We start from the raw sequence: 18,884 nt of genomic DNA on the forward strand, positions 1-18,884 counted from the left end.
AACAATATTCAATAAATCTATCGAAACAGGGAGATTGCCTGAGGCATGGAAGACAGCAAATGTAGTCCCAATTTTTAAAAGAGGAGACAGACATGAAGCATTAAACTACAGACCAGTGTCACTGACATGTATAATATGCAAGGTCATGGAGAAGATTATCAGGAGAAGAGTGGTGGAACACCTAGAAAGAAATGATCTCATCAACAGCAGCCAACATGGTTTCAGGGACGGGAAATCCTGTGTCACAAACCTACTGGAGTTCTATGACATGGTGACAGCAGTAAGACAAGAGAGAGAGGGGTGGGTAGATTGCATTTTCTTGGACTGTAAGAAGGCATTTGACACAGTTCCACACAAGAGATTAGTGCAAAAACTGGAGGACCAGGCAGGGATAACAGGGAAGGCACTACAATAGATCAGGGAATACTTGTCAGGAAGACAGCAGCAAGTCATGGTACGTCGCGAGGTGTCAGAGTGGGTGCCTGTGACCAGTGGGGTCCCACAGGGGTCAGTCCTAGGGCCAGTGATGTTTCTGGTATTTGTGAATGACATGACAGAAGGAATAGACTCCGAAGTGTACCCATTTGCAGATGACGTGAAGTTGATGAGAAGAATTCATTCGGTCGAAGACCCGGCAGAACTACAAAGGGATCTGGACAGGCTGCAGACCTGGTCCAGCAATTGGCTTCTGGAGTTCAACCCCACCAAGTGCAAAGCCATGAAGATTGGAGAAGGGCAAAGAAGACCGCAGACAGAGTACAGTCTAGGGGGCCAGAGACTACAAACCTCACTCAAGGAAAAAGATCTTGGGGTGAGTATAACACCAGGCACATCTCCTGTGGCACACATCAACCAAATAACTGCTGCAGCATATGGGCGCCTAGCAAACCTCTGAACAGCATTCCGACATCTTAATAAGGAATCGTTCAGGACCCTGTACACTGTGTACATTAGGCCCATATTAGAGTATGCGGCACCAGTTTGGAACCCACACCTAGCCAAGCACATAAAGAAACTAGAGAAAGTGCAAAGGTTTGCAACAAGACTAGTCCCAGAGCTAAGGGGTATGTCCTACGAGGAGAGGTTAAGGAAAATCGACCTGATGACACTGGAGGACAGGAGAAATAGGGGGGACATGATAACGACATACAAAATACTGAGAGGAATTGACAAGGTGGACAAAGACAGGATGTTCCAGAGATGGGACACAGCAACAAGGGGACACAGATGAATCACAGGGATGTTAGGAAGTATTTCTTTAGCCACAGAGTAGTCAGGAAGTGGAATAGTTTGGGAAGCGATGTAGTGGAGGCAGGATCCATACATAGCTTTAAGCAGAGGTATGATAAAGCTCACGGTTCAGGGAGAGTGACCTAGTAGCGACCAGTGAAGAGGCAGGGCCAGGAGCTAGGACTTGATCCCTGCAACCTCAACTAGGTGAGTACACACATGCATGCACGCATGCACACGCATGCGCACACACGCACACGCACACACACACAGAAACGAATATGCACAGATAAGAAGGGAGGCTCAGAGACAATATGAAAATGACATAGCATCAAAAGTAAAGACTGACCCAAAGCTGTTGTACAGCCACATCAGGAGGAAAACAACAGTCAAGGACCAGGTAATCAGACTGAGGAAGAGTGATGGGGAATTCACAAGAAACGACCGAGAGGTATGTCAGGAGCTCAACACAAGATTTAAAGAGGTATTTACAGTGGAAACCAGTAGGACTCCAGGAAATCAGAACAGGGGGGCACACCAGCAAGTGCTGGATGAGGTACATATAACCAAGGAGGAGGTGAAGAAGCTGCTATGCGAACTTGACACCTCAAAGGCGGTGGGACCAGACAACATCTCTCCATGAGTCCTTAAAGAGGGAGCAGAGATATTGTGTGAGCCATTAACAAAGATCTTCAACACATCATTTGAAACTGGGCAACTCCCTGAGGTATGGAAAATGGCAAATGTAGTCCCAATTTTTAAAAAGGGAGACAGACATGAGGCCCTAAACTACAGACCTGTATCACTAACGTGTATAGTATGCAAGGTCATGGAGAAGATCATCAGGAGGAGAGTGGTGGAGCACCTGGAAAGAAACAAGTGTATAATTGACAACCAGCACGGTTTCAGGGAAGGAAAATCCTGTGTCACAAACCTACTAGAGTTTTATGACAAGGTGACAGAAGTAAGACAAGAGAGAGAAGGGTGGATCGACTGCATATTTTTGGACTGCAAGAAGGCCTTCGACACAGTTCCTCACAAGAGGTTACTGCAAAAGCTAGAGGATCAGGCACACATAACAGGAAAGGCACTGCAATGGATCAGAGAATACCTGACAGGGAGGCAACAACGAGTCATGGTACGTGACGAGGTGTCAGAGTGGGCGCCTGTGACAAGCGGGGTTCCACAGGGGTCAGTCCTAGGACCTGTGCTGTTCTTGGTATATGTGAACGACATAACGGAAGGGATAGACTCAGAAGTGTCCTTGTTTGCAGATGATGCGAAGTTAATGAGAAGAATCAAATCGGATGAGGATCAGGCAGGACTACAAAGAGACCTGGACAGGCTACAAGCCTGGTCCAGCAACTGGCTCCTTGAATTTAACCCTGCCAAATGCAAAGTCATAAAGATTGGGGAAGGGCAAAGAAGACCGCAGACACAATATAGTTTAGATGGCCAGAGACTGCAAACCTCACTCAAGGAAAAAGATCTGGGGGTGAGTGTAACACCGAGCATATCTCCTGAGGCGCACATCAATCAGATAACTGCTGCAGCATACGGGCGCCTGGCAAACCTACGGATAGCGTTCCGATACCTCAGTAAGGATTCGTTTAAGACTCTGTATACCATTTACGTCAGGCCCATACTGGAGTATGCAGCACCAGTTTGGAATCCACACCTTGTCAAGCACGTCAAGAAATTAGAGAAAGTGCAAAGGTTTGCAACAAGACTAGTCCCAGAGCTATGGGGATTGTCCTACGAAGAAAGGTTGAGGGAAATCAGCCTGACGACACTGGAGGACAGGAGGGTCAGGGGAGACATGATAACGACACATAAAATACTGCGCGGAATAGACAAGGTAGACAAAGACGGGATGTTCCAGAGAAGGGACACAGACACAAGAGGTCACAATTGGAAGTTGAAGACTCAGATGAATCAAAGGGATGTTAGGAAGTATTTCTTCAGTCATAGAGTAGTCAGGCCGTGGAATAGCCTAGAAAGTGACGTAGTGGAGGCGGGAACCATACATAGTTTTAAGGCGAGGTATGATAGAGCTCATGGGGCAGGGAGTGAGAGAGGACCTAGTAGCAATCAGCGAAGAGGCGGGGCCAGGAGCTGTGACTCGACCCCTGCAACCACAAATAGGTGAGTACACACACACACACACGCGCACACACACACATACACACGCACGCACGCACACACGCACGCACACACGCACGCACGATGTCAGGTGTCACTCACCTTCTGTAAACGAGTTAAATATCAAAGGTTCACCGTTAAAATACCTGCTCAGCTCCCACATCGAAATGAAGTCGTGCCAATCTCTCCTGCTGTTCTCTTATGGCTTCCATTTGTCGTAACCGAGAATCTTTCCCTGCAATTAAAAAGTTATATTTATGTATTCAGCTTTCAAATGCAGTACTTCCTCAGTTTTTCTTATCCACTGTCCTTTCTTTCCACAAAGATTTACTAACTTTAATGAACTGGTCATTAATGATGATACAGCAACCTCTTTGCTAAATGCAGCTTTTACTGTAAGATCTCCAGCATGTATAACCCCAAACTTTATCAATATCCTTTTACTGTACCTAGTTACATTACCTGTCTAAAGTTGTGGAGACATATTGCTTTGAACAGCAGGTTAAGCAAAGAAGTTGCCATCTGTTTGTACTAAGAAGAGGAATGAGTACAACAGTCAAGGTTCACAATAATTACACAAATAGAGCAAAAACCAAAGAAAAAAGAGAAATACATAAATAATACAAAATAATAAATGTCTATCAATATTAGGAGAAAGAAGAAATGTTAGAAAGATGAGAATTATTGTGTAGAGATTTTCTTTAACAAAAAACCACAGTGAAGGTGATGCTGCCTACCCAAGAGAGACCAAAAGATATAAGAAAAATATGAACATAAAAAACAATTGATTGTTCAAGGAGATAAGGAAAATGAAAAAAATATATATATCAATCAAGTGGTGTTCATTGTATGATGCATGTAAACATAAAGGAGTATGAGAAGGTTAGCCACCCAAGGGCAATCCAGGTTTATGTTGAAGATGAAGCAAGGACTGTGCCAAATAGTCGAGAAAGAATTGTAATTCCGGTTATGGTATCGTGTCGATTCGACTTGCTTAAACACATGCCGAAACGAAAGGATGCCCATATGGTCTGGACATACAGAACATAGGATTAAAGGCAAGCTAGTAGGATCATGAAGATTCACCATCAGAGCAAATGGAGAAACACACCACACAAATCAGATGAGTCAGGAGAAGAGCAGAGAAATGATGATATTATACACACTGTGGAGAACTATACATGCTCTGCTTAGCAGGTCAACTTAAAGATAGAACAACAATGAAACAAGAAAGAACACTTAGCTGATTTTAGAATTTTGATATATACATGTACATACTGTATATTTATATTATTTACACAAGATCATATTATATACCACTTTTCTTTCTTGCTTCTTCTGACACTGATACTTTTATAAATGCTAAGGTCAAAACTATCTTCTCTTACCCATTTAAAATTAGCTATGTAAAATTTAATATTGTAAAACACTAAACAAAATATTTAAATTATTTTTCCTTCATGTACAAATATGCTAATGACACATAAAACATGCCACCAAAAGTTGCCTGTTTAGCTATCACTTACTTGAAGAAAGCCAACAAGGAGAGTCATATTCAAAAAAACAAAATTGAATGACTGTTTTCAGAATGCCAAAAAATTGCTTATTTTAATTTATCCAGGTATGTAATTTAATTTGTTCAAGTATGTAACTGTACCTTTGTGTTACTGACTAGTGAGTACTGATAAATTGTTTATATTTCTCTCTCCTACCTTCCACTATTATAATTATTATATTCATGGGGAAATTTTAAACCTGTGGGAGTCGTACAGTGCCTGGGAAATATAAGCCAATTAGTTTGATCCAAAGGGAAGGTAGCTTCAGTTCCTCAGATCAAGAGCCCTTCAACTGCATCAAGCCACCCCTTCCAAAGGTCTCCTACCTTCCACTGCATTTTTCTAAGCCTTTCCCAAGTGCTGAGTGCAAAATGGGCTTTATTAAAAAAATTACAATGAGAATTATGCCTATGTTGTTCCATACCTATATCTATAATATTTTTTTTCTAAATCAATATTTGATTTGGTTTTAATTTGAAACTATTATGTTTGACATATTGTACATTACACATGCCTCTATACCATATACTATACAGTACAGACTCTTCATTGCACAATCAGTGATATTAAATCTAAAATGAGGTGTACAACCAATGCCAAAATTCTCACCAAAAGCTCGTAGATTTCCTGCTTGGAAGTCTTCCATCAGCTGCAGGAGCCCTTGTTCAATCTGCCGCACATCCGCCACATCTGCCAGGAAGGTGTGATGCTGGATTGGCCGATCCATCTTACAGGAGTCTAAACCTCCCCTCATTTTGAGCCCTAGTCGCAATACTGGCCTGCTAAGCAATGCTTTGGAGCCTGAATTCCCTCTGCTTCTTTCACCGCCTCTGCTAGGTAGTGTAGGAAATGCAATTCCTAGGCTCTGTGGGGTGATACGTGCACTCCCTGAACCAGTTTGGGTATAATTTGGCATAGGTCTAAAATGACCTGCTGCCCTAGAGTGGGCTCCATGTAATTTAACATCTTTGCCTGGCTGGGATCTACTGGAAGGTATTAAGGTACTTTCCATGTCTCCAGTCTTAGACTCTGACTTAGGTATTTGGATTCCCTTATTACCTGACCCCATAGATACAACAAAGCCAGGAGAAGGTAGAGAGTACTCCTTTTGGTGTAGCATGTCTATGGATTGTGAGAAGCAGGCAACGATGCAAGGGCAGGCGCGGAACAAGCCATGCAGACCAGTGCGGGGAAACAAATTGTCAGTAAGCCAACTAAATACATATATTAGCAGTAACAATGAGAAAGCAAAAAAAATTGAGTAATTTACAGAAATATAAGCAATAAAACATTTATTTATCGATAATTCATCACAATACTGTACTGTACAAGAAAAACTAAGAAAATAACAATTTTACCTAACTTGAAAATAGTAAGATATGATAAGGTGTCATAGGTTTTCTATAAAATTTAAAAATTTATAGCCTCGTTAACTGGTAACAATAATGAACTAGAATTGTTTTCGAAACTAGGCTCACAGTCACACGCATATGTCTGTGATGTTGAAAATATTTAAACTACCATTTTAATAAAGGATCTCTAACAACTGATGCACAAAACTCTAGAATGAACATAATACCAACAAATAACCTTCCATCAAATGGTAACTAATGTAGTTTGGATTACAGAGGTTAGTTATATACTTTATGGCTGTTCCTACATGTTTACCAAAAATTTTAATTCTTCTGAAACATACATGTACAAAATATGTACTGTTCTATATAATAAGAAATTCATATGTGGATACTATATAAAGCACTTTTAACACAGGTGATATTCGACAAGTATTCCAAAACATTCAAATATATGAAAATTCAATATCTAACACACTAAAGCATTCTATACATGCTAACTTCATGGAAGTTATTTAGAAGTTCAAAGAATAACAAACAATAATAGGGAAAGTTTAACCAATAAATAGTATTTTTGGTATCACAGATGCTCACTTTAAGAAAAACATAGGGAATATGAAAGGTTTAAATGAAAAAAATATCGATATTTGCTTTCTCTCTCACTGATGACTATTTATACTACAAGATAATATTTTCAAAGACAGAAAAAACTACCTCTGGGTTGAAGGAAACTAAGTATAGGCTGTTGACACCTCCATGCAATGCTTTAGGTGTGATAAAAATCCATATTTCTATACCATTCCCTAAATCTGTGTGATTAAAGGTAATTATAGTTACATGGGAAAGTGCTAAACCCATGATGATCATACAGCACCTGGACAATGAAAGGTACTCAGGTTTGATCCAAGTAAGAGAATGGTAGCTTTAACTCCTTTGTTCAAGCCCTTTACCAGCATCAAGGAACCTTTGTCCTTGAAGAGCTTAAAGGTAAAATAACGACATTTTTAACCATTTTCTGAAAATTAAATAAGTTGATTGACGGAGTCACTTATTTCCCAGAATTGTGCAATGAATTCTTTGTACCTGCAATGCACCTGGGTGATCAGCACCACTGTTATGAAATGGGCCTTAACAGATCATTTTTTATTTTAGCTACACCAACACTGTACTGCTGAGTGAGTTAACCTTTATCATAAATAAAGGAAAATGACCCAGAAATGCCATTTGGAAGCACTATTTATCATTTAGTGTTAATGGTAAGAGAATTCTGGGCAGTTCCTCTTCCTTCCTGCAAAATGGTATACAGGTTATTTCTTCTTCTTCTTTCAACAAACCGGCCGTATCCCACCGAGGCAGGGTGGCCCAAAAAGAAAAACAAAAGTTTCTCTTTTTAAATTTAGTAATTTATACAAGAGAAGGGGTTACTAGCCCCTTCCTCCCGGCATTTTAGTCGCCTCTTACAACACGTATGGCTTACGGAGGAAGAATTCTGTTCCACTTCCCCATGGAGATAAGAGGAAATAAACAAAAACAAGAACTAGAGAGAAAATAGCAGAAAACCCAGAGGGGTGTGTGTGTGTATATATATGCTTGTACATGTATGTGTAGTGTGACCTAAGTGTAAGTAGAAGTAGCAAGACGTACCTGAAATCTTGCATGTTTATGAGACAGAAAAAAGGACACCAGCAATCCTACCATCACGTAAAACAATTACAGGCTTTCGTTTTACACTCACTTGGCAGGACGGTAGTACCTCCCTGGGTGGTTGCTGTCTACCAACCTACTACCTTTACAGGTTATTTACAAACTGGAAAGTGTCAGTGTATCTTTCTTAGCAAATAAAAAATTGAGAGAGGGGCAAGGGCTGAACCCTGGATGAGGCATGATGTATAGGTCAACCTAACAATAAATACTGTACACAGATTATTGTGGGTTGCATCCTGGGAAAGGACCTACCATAAAAAAAAAGCCACACTGCTTGGTTTTTAAAGATCATAATGGGCTACTAACCCTTCAGGATCACTAATCTAAATAAAGTTTTAGTCCTCATAATAACAGTAAAACTATAATCACTACATCTTTATTTACTAACTTTAGTCCTTCATGGACTGACTTTACAATCTCGTGCTGTCACTGAGATCATTGATAGTATTAATCGCACAGTATAGAAATTATGATTAAATTTTAGATTTGATTTGGTACATGCTGTATGCTCATATTTTCTGGATAAAAATAAGTCAAGTTTTGTGGACTTTTCTTTTGTTTTACAATTTTTTCCCTTCTAATTGTATTAATAGAAATAATTGATTTTTTCTTGTAAATTTCAATCAACAGTATAACTATTTGATACCTGTGCAGTACACTTAAAGTGAGTTGCAAAAATAGGTCAAAAATGTGGAATTTTCCCTTCAGTTCTAATTATGTATTATTGTATGTATAAAAACAATGATAGAATTTTGAGTGTTTCAAAATCATTCATTTTTTTTGGTACATAATCACTTGGTGTGTATCTGGTAGGCTCATCTTTATTTTCATATAAAGTAGATCATTTAAATAGTGACATTTTGTTTTTGGAAGATATTAAACAAAAACAGTGCCAGCTTCAGGCACTCAAAGAGTTCTTTCACAGATTTTTCATACTGGCAGGTCACCAGAAACATTACTTGTGTGACTATGCAATTTTCACTGCACATTTGAAAGACCAACAAAATACAGAAAATAAAAATTTATGCAACAGGTTATCCTCATATACTGTACATGTGAGAGCACTAAACCTGTAGAATGTCATATAGTGCCTGGGGAACTGGGAGTAAGTAATTAGGAACACCGATCTAAGATGAAGGCAGATTCAATTCCATAGATAAAAAGTCCCTCACTGAACTCGAGGTACCCCTGTTTCCCTAAAGGGTATTTGACCAGAGAAAATGGCGACTGAAAAAACTTATGGATAACTTACATTTAAATAAGAAGACACAAACATAGTCACATGATCTACAGATATAAAAGCCTAATCCCAAGAAGTGTGGTAAATGAACTCGTTGAATGAACTGTTTATAAGTTGATAATTAAAAGCAAAGATGTGTGGTAAATGCATTCACTGAATGGTTTATAAAGTGATAATTAAAAACAAAGATGTGTGGTAAATACACTCACTGAACAAACTATTTATAAAATGATAATTAAAAACAAACTTGAAGAAAAATCAGTACTATAAAATGCAGGAATAAAGTACAGCTCTAAAATTAAGTGCTTATAAATATGCTGCAAAATCCTAATGCATGAAACTAGCGAGTATCCACACCTTCCCTACCTATACACATTAATTAACAAGCATATACTTTACATGCTTATGCATGAAAAAAAAACTGACTCTACAAAGGAAGCTTAGCTTCTATTTCTCTCAACAAAAATGTTTCCAATATTCTGTATAGTACGTATAAGACAGTTGTGTACAGTCTTCCCTTCAAATTCATGAGGGGTCACATTCCTAGAGGTCCCATGAAACTAGAAACTGTGAACAATGCAAAATCGAGTCTGCAAAACAAAGGTGATTTCAGGTTCAGCTCCACTTTGTGTTTCAATAATATATCACTCTTATCTGGTTAATAGTGGCATTCGTATGACATAGCAGCCAGAAAAGAGAGATTTGGGTATTCAAGAGCCACTGAGCCAGAAAAAGTTAGATAAATGAATCTATTCTCTGTTTGCCCATCAGTAAGAAAGATGGATAATCAAAGCCCACAAATAAAGAAGTCTATAAATTTAGAGGGACAACTGTATTTCTAAAGTAATCATTACATTCACACAAGCACTATGTCCATGCATTTAAAAGGCATGCTCAATGAAACACAAATTATGGAAATAAGCAATAAAAAAGGGCAAAGGTGGCATTTTACTTAATGCTTTTTGCTGAGACATGTTTAGCCATCTGGGGTTTGGCTTATTTGTTTTCATTTCATCTGCAAAGAACTAAAACTATCTGGTTATTCAGCACTTGAAACACATTAACAATCAAATTTACACTATTACTGTTAACTTGCTATTGTTGTGACTAATTCACTGTCTTTAATACAAATCATAATCATAAAGCAAGTAAAATTATTTGAAGTAAATTTTTCATAGTCCAGAATCCATATCCATAATTCAACCTGTGTCACTGGCCACAAGTGTAAGCAAATTTCAGACTTAAGGGAAAATATTCCCATCATTTATGCCAAAAAGAAATGCTGGGTTCTTAATCAGGCAAGCTTCCTATAGGGAAAGTGGCACCACTCTCAAAGAAGAGGGTAGTTTTGAAATCCAAGAAGCACTTTGAATGTGTAGAGCATTTAGCAATTTTGGTGATAAAAAATAAATATAAAGCACACAAGAGAAACAATGATCAAATTATCAAACAACAAAAAAAACAACTAGCATGAACGAAACACACAACACAAATTTTATTACACCAACTTAAAATTACTAGCATCAGTTAAAATTCCCATTAGATTATTCATTCAAAAGAATCTCCTAAAAGTTCCCCGAGATCCCTACAGGCACTCCTGGTAGTTATAAAATCCACAACGAAAGTGAAAAAGACCTAAGCTATGGAAAACCTTTAAAATGTGTTCCACAGTAGGCTGCATGACAAGATACACAGAGAGGAGGGGGGAAAATAGGAGTACCATAAAGAGGTGCCTATGGATGACATGTAGCCCCTAAACTGAGGCACAAATCACTAAGCCTCACCACCAAGTTAAGGTGACACATTGTTGGGGAAACCTGGGCTTTTGTAAATACACTATGTACTACAGTAGGCCACCACAAATCCAGACTGGTGAAGCTGAAGCCTTTTCATACAGAATTTTCCAAAGTTCAGATAGCCTTAATTAAACAACACAAAATATGAGTGTCTGGACAATATTTACAGCAACATGCTGTATTCTGTATAAACATTGTATGAAAATAACACCACCTTACTTTCATTAACATGTAAACTGTGAATGGTACCGGTGGTGAACCATAACACCCTTGTGACAGAATTCTTTTTGTCTTATAATATTACAGAACACAAAATTTGGAAGTATAAAAAATGAAGACATTACTTTTTTGAGACATAAAGAAAGTGAAGATTTGAAACCAATGACATAATTGTGCACAGCATTAATATCTATTAAAATATAATATTACTCTAATAAATACTTACAAAAATTATTTTACAGGTATTACATCATTTCTTCAGTACACAGATTTGTTAGCATTTTTAGAAGTCATGATGTGTGTGTGGAACTATATAAAGTATGGTATAACAAAAAAGTCACATTGCAGTGCAATTATAAATCAAGTCTTACCAGATGGTGATATATTTATAACCAATTTCAAGTCTTCCTGCTCCCACAGCCCAGCCTGGATCCAGACTTCCATGCTTGTTCCAACAGCATTTCTGATATCTTCTAGTAGTATGCTGAATAGCCTAGGCCCACTGATGTTGATACAGTGTTCTCTTATTGTTCTCATGAAGCCCTTATTCATCAATTAGTGACTAGTCCCTCCAGTATCTTTCATGTTTTTTTATTTTTTTTATTAGCACACTGGCTGATTCCCACCAAGGCAGGGTGGCCCCAAAAAAAAAAAACTTTCACCATCATTCACTCCATCACTGTCTTGCCAGAAGGGTGCTTTACACAACAGTTTTTAAACTGCAACATTAACACCCCTCCTTCAGAGTGCAGGCACTGTACTTCCCATCTCCAGGACTCAAGTCCGGCCTGCCGGTTTCCCTGAATCCCTTCATAAATGTTACTTTGCTCACACTCCAACAGCACGTCAAGTATTAAAAACCATTTGTCTCCATTCATTCTTATCAAACACGCTCATGCATGCCCGCTGGAAGTCCAAGCCCCTCGCACACAAAACCTCCTTTACCCCCTCCCTCCAACCTTTCCTAGGCCGACCCCTACCCCGCCTTCCTTCCAGTACAGACTGATACACTCTTGAAGTCATTCTGTTTCGCTCCATTCTCTCTACATGTCCGAACCACCTCAACAACCCTTCCTCAGCCCTCTGGACAACAGTTTTGGCAATCCCCCACCTCCTAACTTCCAAACTACGAATTCTCTGCATTATATTCACACCACACATTGCCCTCAGACATGACATCTCCACTGCCTCCAGCCTTCTCCTCGCTGCAACATTCATCACCCATGCTTCACACCCATATAAGAGCGTTGGTAAAACTATACTCTCAAACATTCCCCTCTTTGCCTCCAAGGACAAAGTTCTTTGTCTCCACAGACTCCTAAGTGCACCGCTCACCCTTTTCCCTTCATCAACTCTATGATTCACCTCATCTTTCATAGACCCATCCGCTGACACGTCCACTCCCAAATATCTGAATACATTCACCTCCTCCATACTCTCTCCCTCCAATCTGATATCCAATCTTTCATCACCTAATCTTTTTGTTATCCTCATAACCTTTCTCTTTCCTGTATTCACTTTTAATTTTCTTCTTTTACATACCCTACCAAATTCATCCACCAACCTCTGCAACTTCTCTTCAGAATCTCCCAAGAGCACAGTGTCATCAGCAAAGAGCAACTGTGACAACTCCCACTTTATGTGTGATTCTTTATCTTTTAACTCCACGCCTCTTGCCAAGACCCTCGCATTTACTTCTCTTACAACCCCATCTATAAATATATTAAACAACCACAGTGACATCACACATCCTTGTCTAAAGCCTACTTTTACTGGGAAATAATCTCCCTTTCTCCTACATACTCTAACTTGAGCCTCACTATCCTCGTAAAAACTCTTCACTGCTTTCAGTAACCTACCTCCTATACCAAACACCTGCAACATCTGCCACATTGCCCCCCTATCCACCCTGTCATACACCTTTTCCAAATCCATAAATGCCACAAAAACCTCTTTAGTCTTATCTAAATACTGTTCACTTATATGTTTCACTGTAAACACCTGATACACACACCCCCTACCTTTCCTAAAGCCTCCTTGTTCATCTGCTATCCTATTCTCCGTCTTATTCTTAATTCTTTCAATAATAACTCGACCATACACTTTACCAGGTATACCCAATAGACTTGTCCCCCTATAATTTTTGCACTCTTTTTTGTCCCCTTTGCCTTTATACAAAGGAACTATGTATGCTCTCCGCCAATCCCTAGGTACCTTACCCTCTTCCATACATTTATTAAATAATAGCACCAACCACTCCAAAACTATATCCCCACCTGCTTTTAACATTTCTATCTTTATCCCATCAATCCCAGCTGCCTTACCCCCTTTCATTTTACCTACTGCCTCACGAACTTCTCCCACACTCTCAACTGGCTTTTCCTCACTCCTACAAGATGTTATTCCTCCTAGCCCTATACATGAAATCACAGCTTCCCTATCTTCATCAACATTTAACAATTCCTCAAAATATTCCCTCCATCTTTCCAATACCTCTAACTCTCCATTTAATAACTCTCCTCTCCTATATATATTATCATCTCCATGGGGAACTGAAAATGAATTCTTCCTCCATAAGTCATACATGTCACAAGGGGTGATGAAGATGCTGGGAGCAAAGGGATAGTAACTCCTTTTCCTGTATAAATTACTGAATGTAAAATTAAAAACTTAAATTTTTCTATTTAGGTCACCCTGCCTCGGTGGGGTATAGCCAATGCAGTGAAAAAAAAAAATATATATACTGTACTAAGTATATTATCGTGCATTTCTATCTCTATATCTCTCTATTTATAATATTGCATATATATCTCTCTATGTACAGTGGTACCTCAGGATATGAACAGCTCCAACTCGAACAATTATGTAAGTGTATTTATGTAAGTGCTTTTGTAAGTGTATTTTTGGGGGTCTGAAACAAACTAATCTAATTTACATTATTCCTTATGGGAACAAATTCATTCAGTATCGGCACTCGAACAGCCTTCTGGAGTGAATTAAGGTCGTAACTCGAGGTACTACTGTATCTCTATATCTATGTATATATATATATATATATATATATATATCTTTCTTTCTTTCAACACACCGGCTGTATCCCACCGAGGCGGGGTGGCCCAAAAGGAAAAACGAAAGTTTCTCCTTTTACATTTAGTAATATATACAGGAGAAGAGGTTACTAGCCCCTTGCTCCCTGCATTTTAATCGCCTCTTACAACACGCATGGCTTACGGAGGAAGAATTCTGTTTCACTTCCCCATGGAGATAAGAGGAAATAAACAAGAACAAGAACTAGAAAGAAAATAGAAGAAAACCCAGAGGGGTGTGTATATATGTGCTTGTACAAGTATGTGTAGCGTGACCTAACTGTAATTAGAAGTAGCAAGACATACCTGAAATCTTGCATGTTCATGAGACAGAAAAAAAGGACACCAGCAATCCTATCATCATGTAAAACAATTACAGGCTTTTGTTTTACACTCACTTGGCAGGACGGTAGTACCTCCCTGGGCGGTTGTTGTCTACCAACCTACCATCTTTTAGGAGTGAAGAAGAGCAGAATTTAAGTGTGGGGGAGGTACGTGAGGCATTACGTAGAATGAAAGGGGGTAAAGCAGCTGGAACTGACGTGATCATGACAGAAATGTTAAAAGCAGGGGATGATATAGTGTTGGAGTGGTTGGTACTTTTGTTTAATAAATGTATGAAAGAGGGGAAGGTACCTAGGGACTGGCGGAGAGCATGTATAGTCCCTTTATATAAAGGGAAAGGGGACAGAAGAGATTGTAAAAATTATAGAGGAATAAGTTTACTGAGTATAACAATGAGCTCTCAGGAACGGATTAATATCGTTATGCGGGGGTCCACTGTATATGCTTCTAAACTGTTGTATTCTGAGCACCTCTGCAAAAACAGTGATAATGTGTGAGTGTGGTGAAAGTGTTGAATGATGATGAAAGTATTTTCTTTAGGGGGATTTTCTTTCTTTTTTGGGTCACCCTGCCTCGGTGGGAGACGGCCGACTTGTTGAAAAAAAAAAAATATATATACAGTGGACCCCCCGTTAACGATATTTTTTCACTCCATAAGTATGTTCAGGTGCCAGTACTGACCGAATTTATTCCCATAAGGAATATTGTGAAGTAGATTATTCCTTTCAGACCCCCAAACATACACGTACAAACGCACTTACATAAATACACTTACATAATTGGTCGCATTTGGAGGTAATCGTTATGCGGGGGTCCACTGTATATATATAGTATATCCTAGGCAGTAGGTTGGTAAACAGCAACCGCCCAGGGAGGTACTACCGTCCTGCCAAGTGAGTGTAAAACTGAAGCCTGTAATTGTTTTACACAATGGTAGGATTGCTGGTGTCTTTTCTTTTCTGTCTCATACACATGCAAGATTTCAGGTATGTCTTGCTACTTCTACTTACACTTAGGTCACGCGAGTAGAGGCTTCACTCTGCAATCCCCACTAGCATTACTACACAACAGCAAGGTTAGCCTGTCTTTCATAGGCCTGTGTAATGTAGGTCCTGTTTGGCATTTTCTTCCAAAAGAGGCCTGTTTCATCACAATTAAACACTTGTTGGGGTTTCAATCCTTCAGCCTCTATGTACTCCTTGAATTCCTGCACATATTTTTCAGCTGCTTTTTGGTCCGAACTGGCAGCTTCACAATGCCTTATCACACTATGTATACCACTATGATTCTTAACCCTTTGACCGTTTTGGTCGTATATATACATCTTACGAGCCACCGTTTTTGACGTATGTATACTCATAAATTCTAGCGGCTTCAAATCAAGTCGACTTTGTGGTCTATTTTCGTATAGTATTTATGGTTGTATTCTCGTTTTCTTGGTCTGATTTGATAGAATGGAAGACATATTATAGAAATAGAGGTGATTTTGAATGGTTTTACTAAGAAAAGAACCTTGAAATGGAGCTCAAAGTAGGGGAAATGTTTGATTTTTGCCGATGTTCAAAAATAAACAAATAATGTCATTTTCCAATAAATCTCCAAGTAGCCATTCTAATATGCAGTCATGAATGGGTTGACATTACTTATACAATTATTACAATATTGCAGTAGTCTGCATAACAGTAAATCTTCTATTTTTTGTTTGAATAAAAATTCAAAATAGAAGGCAAGAGTAATATTTGAGGGGCCTGGAGACATGACTGATGAACAAAGAAAATGTTATTTTAGAGCCAGGAATGTCTGCATTGTTCATTCTGGACCCTATTTTGAAATTGTCATATTTTTAAATTTTTGTGAAATTGGCCAAATTGCAAATTTCTGACCACGTTATTGGGTCGTTGAAATCGGTAAAGGGGCAGTTTCTTGTACTCAATCGATAGAAAAAAATGGAGTTCTAAAGAAATAGCTATGAGTTTGGTTGATTGGAACAAAGGAATTAGCCGAAAATAAGGCTCAAAGTGGGCGAAATCGCCGACTCGTAAATATCACCAAAGTCACTAATTCGTGAGAGCATAATTTTGTCAGTTTTCCATCAAATTTCGTTCTTTTGGTGCCATTACAATCGGGAAAAAATTCTCTATCATTTCATAAGATTTTTTTTTTTTTTTTTTTTGGGGGGGGGGGATTTTGTGACACCAGGAGACACCTCAGGATTTGGGGTTGTGACAGTCAAAAGGTTAAATCTCTCAAACTAACCTTTGCTGGCCTTAAATTCATTCACATCACCACTAGTTGCAGGCATTTTTTTAATTAAATCGGCATGCAACTTCCTAGCCTTCTCACATATGATCGCTTGAGAGATGCTATCTCCTGATATCTGTTTCTCATTTATCCACACCAATAACAATCTCTCAACATCGAGTATTTGCGATCTCTGTTTCGAAAACATACTTGCACCTTTCGCAACAACAGCTTCCTTGATTGCCTTTGTTGGCCAAGATAGTAGCGATGGTTGATTGGGGTTTGATATACAACCTGGCCAGCTCGGAGACACGCACTCCACTTTCATACTTTCCAATTATCTCTTTTTTTCAATTCCATACTAATTCTCACCCTTTTTACCACAGGGTTGGCACTAGAAGCTTTCTTGGGGCCCATGGTGACTTATTTTGCAGTTACAAGCACTAAAAACACTGGAATAATACAAAATGTGCCGAATGTATGCGTGGATGCGACCGCACTGGTTGGCTTGTAAACACTGGCACACAGTGGGCAGCTAAGGTGCGCTCAGGCCAAACGTGGAAGCGTTCTGGACAAATCATGTTGGTCGAGTTTTTCATTGTTGGTTGGGCCAAAATTTTTACGCTCAAATGCTTCACTGGATGAATTTATCGTTAGACGATGTCTTCGTTGGCCGAGGGTCCACTGTATTACATTATAGTTTTACATACACACAACAAATATAGTGTGCAATTATTAATAAATTTAAATAAACATATAAAATAACATTTTTACTTACCTTTATTGAAGATTGGTGATGGCATCTGGAAGATAAGGAAGAGGAGAGAGGGAGTTGGGGTTAGTGTTTGGAAGGGGAATCCCCATCCATAAAGAATTTAGGTATCAAAGCCTTCTCTGGGGTTACTTCCCTTCTCTGTCTTTTAATACCACTAGGACCAGCTTGAGAGTCACTGGACCCCTGTCTCACAAAATAACTGTCCACAGTCCTCTGTTTCTGGTGCCTCTTTAAGATTTCCCTAAAATGGGACATGGTTCTGTCACTGAACTTGTTGCAAAAATGGCTTGTTTCAGCTTGCTCAGGGTGGTACTTTTCCACGAACATTTGGACATCATTCCACTTGGCGCAAATCTCCTTAATCTTTTTTTACCACAGGGGTACCACTAACAAGTTTCTTTGGGCCCATGGTAGCTTATTTCACAGACCCACAAGCACTACACACAATGATTTAACTGTAAAATGTTTGAATGAGACCGCAGGTTAGTTTTCACTCAACAAGCATCAATAAAGCCAAACTAGCTCACGGCGCCTGCACAGGGACGCAGACAGAGCGGGCTGGCGGACAGACAGGTCCGATACCCAGCGGTTCGAAAGAAGGGGCGAGTTCGATAATAGGGACAAAGTTAGTCCAAAAAAAAAAGCAGTCGATTTTCGAAGAGTTCGATAAGCGATATGTTCAGAATTTGAGGTTCCACTGTACGTATACGCCTTACGAGCCAGTGTTTTTGACGTATTTATACTCCAAAATTCAAGCAGCTTCAAATCAAGTGGGAGAAAGCTGGTAGGCCCACATGTGAGAGAATGGGTCTGTGTGGTCAATGTGTGCAGTATAAAAAAATTCCTGCAGCACACAGTGCATAATGAGAAAAAAAAAACTCTGACTGTATTTTTGGATTAAAACGCTGACTTTGAGGTGTATTTTCATATAGTATTTATGGTTGTATTGTCATTTTCTTGGTCTTATTTGATAGACTGGAAAACATATTACAGAAGTAAGAGATGATTTTGATTGGTTTCACAATGAAAAGGACCTTGAAACTGAGCTCAAAGTAGCGGAAATGTTCGATTTTTGCTGATGTTCAAGAGTAAACAAATTATGTCTTTGTCCAATAAGTGTTCAATTAGCCATTCTAATGTGCAGTCACAAATGGGTTGACATATATTTATACAATTATTACAATAATGCAGTAGTCTG

General features: G+C 39.1%; 1 protein-coding gene across 2 annotated transcripts in view; it reads right to left on the bottom strand.

Moving 5' to 3' along the window:
• Positions 1-18,884, bottom strand: part of LOC128693496 (uncharacterized) — a 57,648-nt gene that overhangs the window by 19,061 nt on the left and 19,703 nt on the right. For both annotated transcript variants that reach the window (XM_070097370.1, XM_070097369.1), the window contains exons 5-6: positions 5,538-6,050; positions 3,519-3,607 (exon numbers count right to left, since the gene is read on the bottom strand). In XM_070097370.1, coding sequence (XP_069953471.1) covers positions 3,519-3,607; positions 5,538-6,050 — 602 coding nt within the window. The remainder of the gene's footprint in view (positions 1-3,518; positions 3,608-5,537; positions 6,051-18,884) is intronic.

Source organism: Cherax quadricarinatus, chromosome 57, assembly GCF_038502225.1.
Source record: "Cherax quadricarinatus isolate ZL_2023a chromosome 57, ASM3850222v1, whole genome shotgun sequence".
NCBI lineage: Eukaryota > Metazoa > Arthropoda > Malacostraca > Decapoda > Parastacidae > Cherax > Cherax quadricarinatus.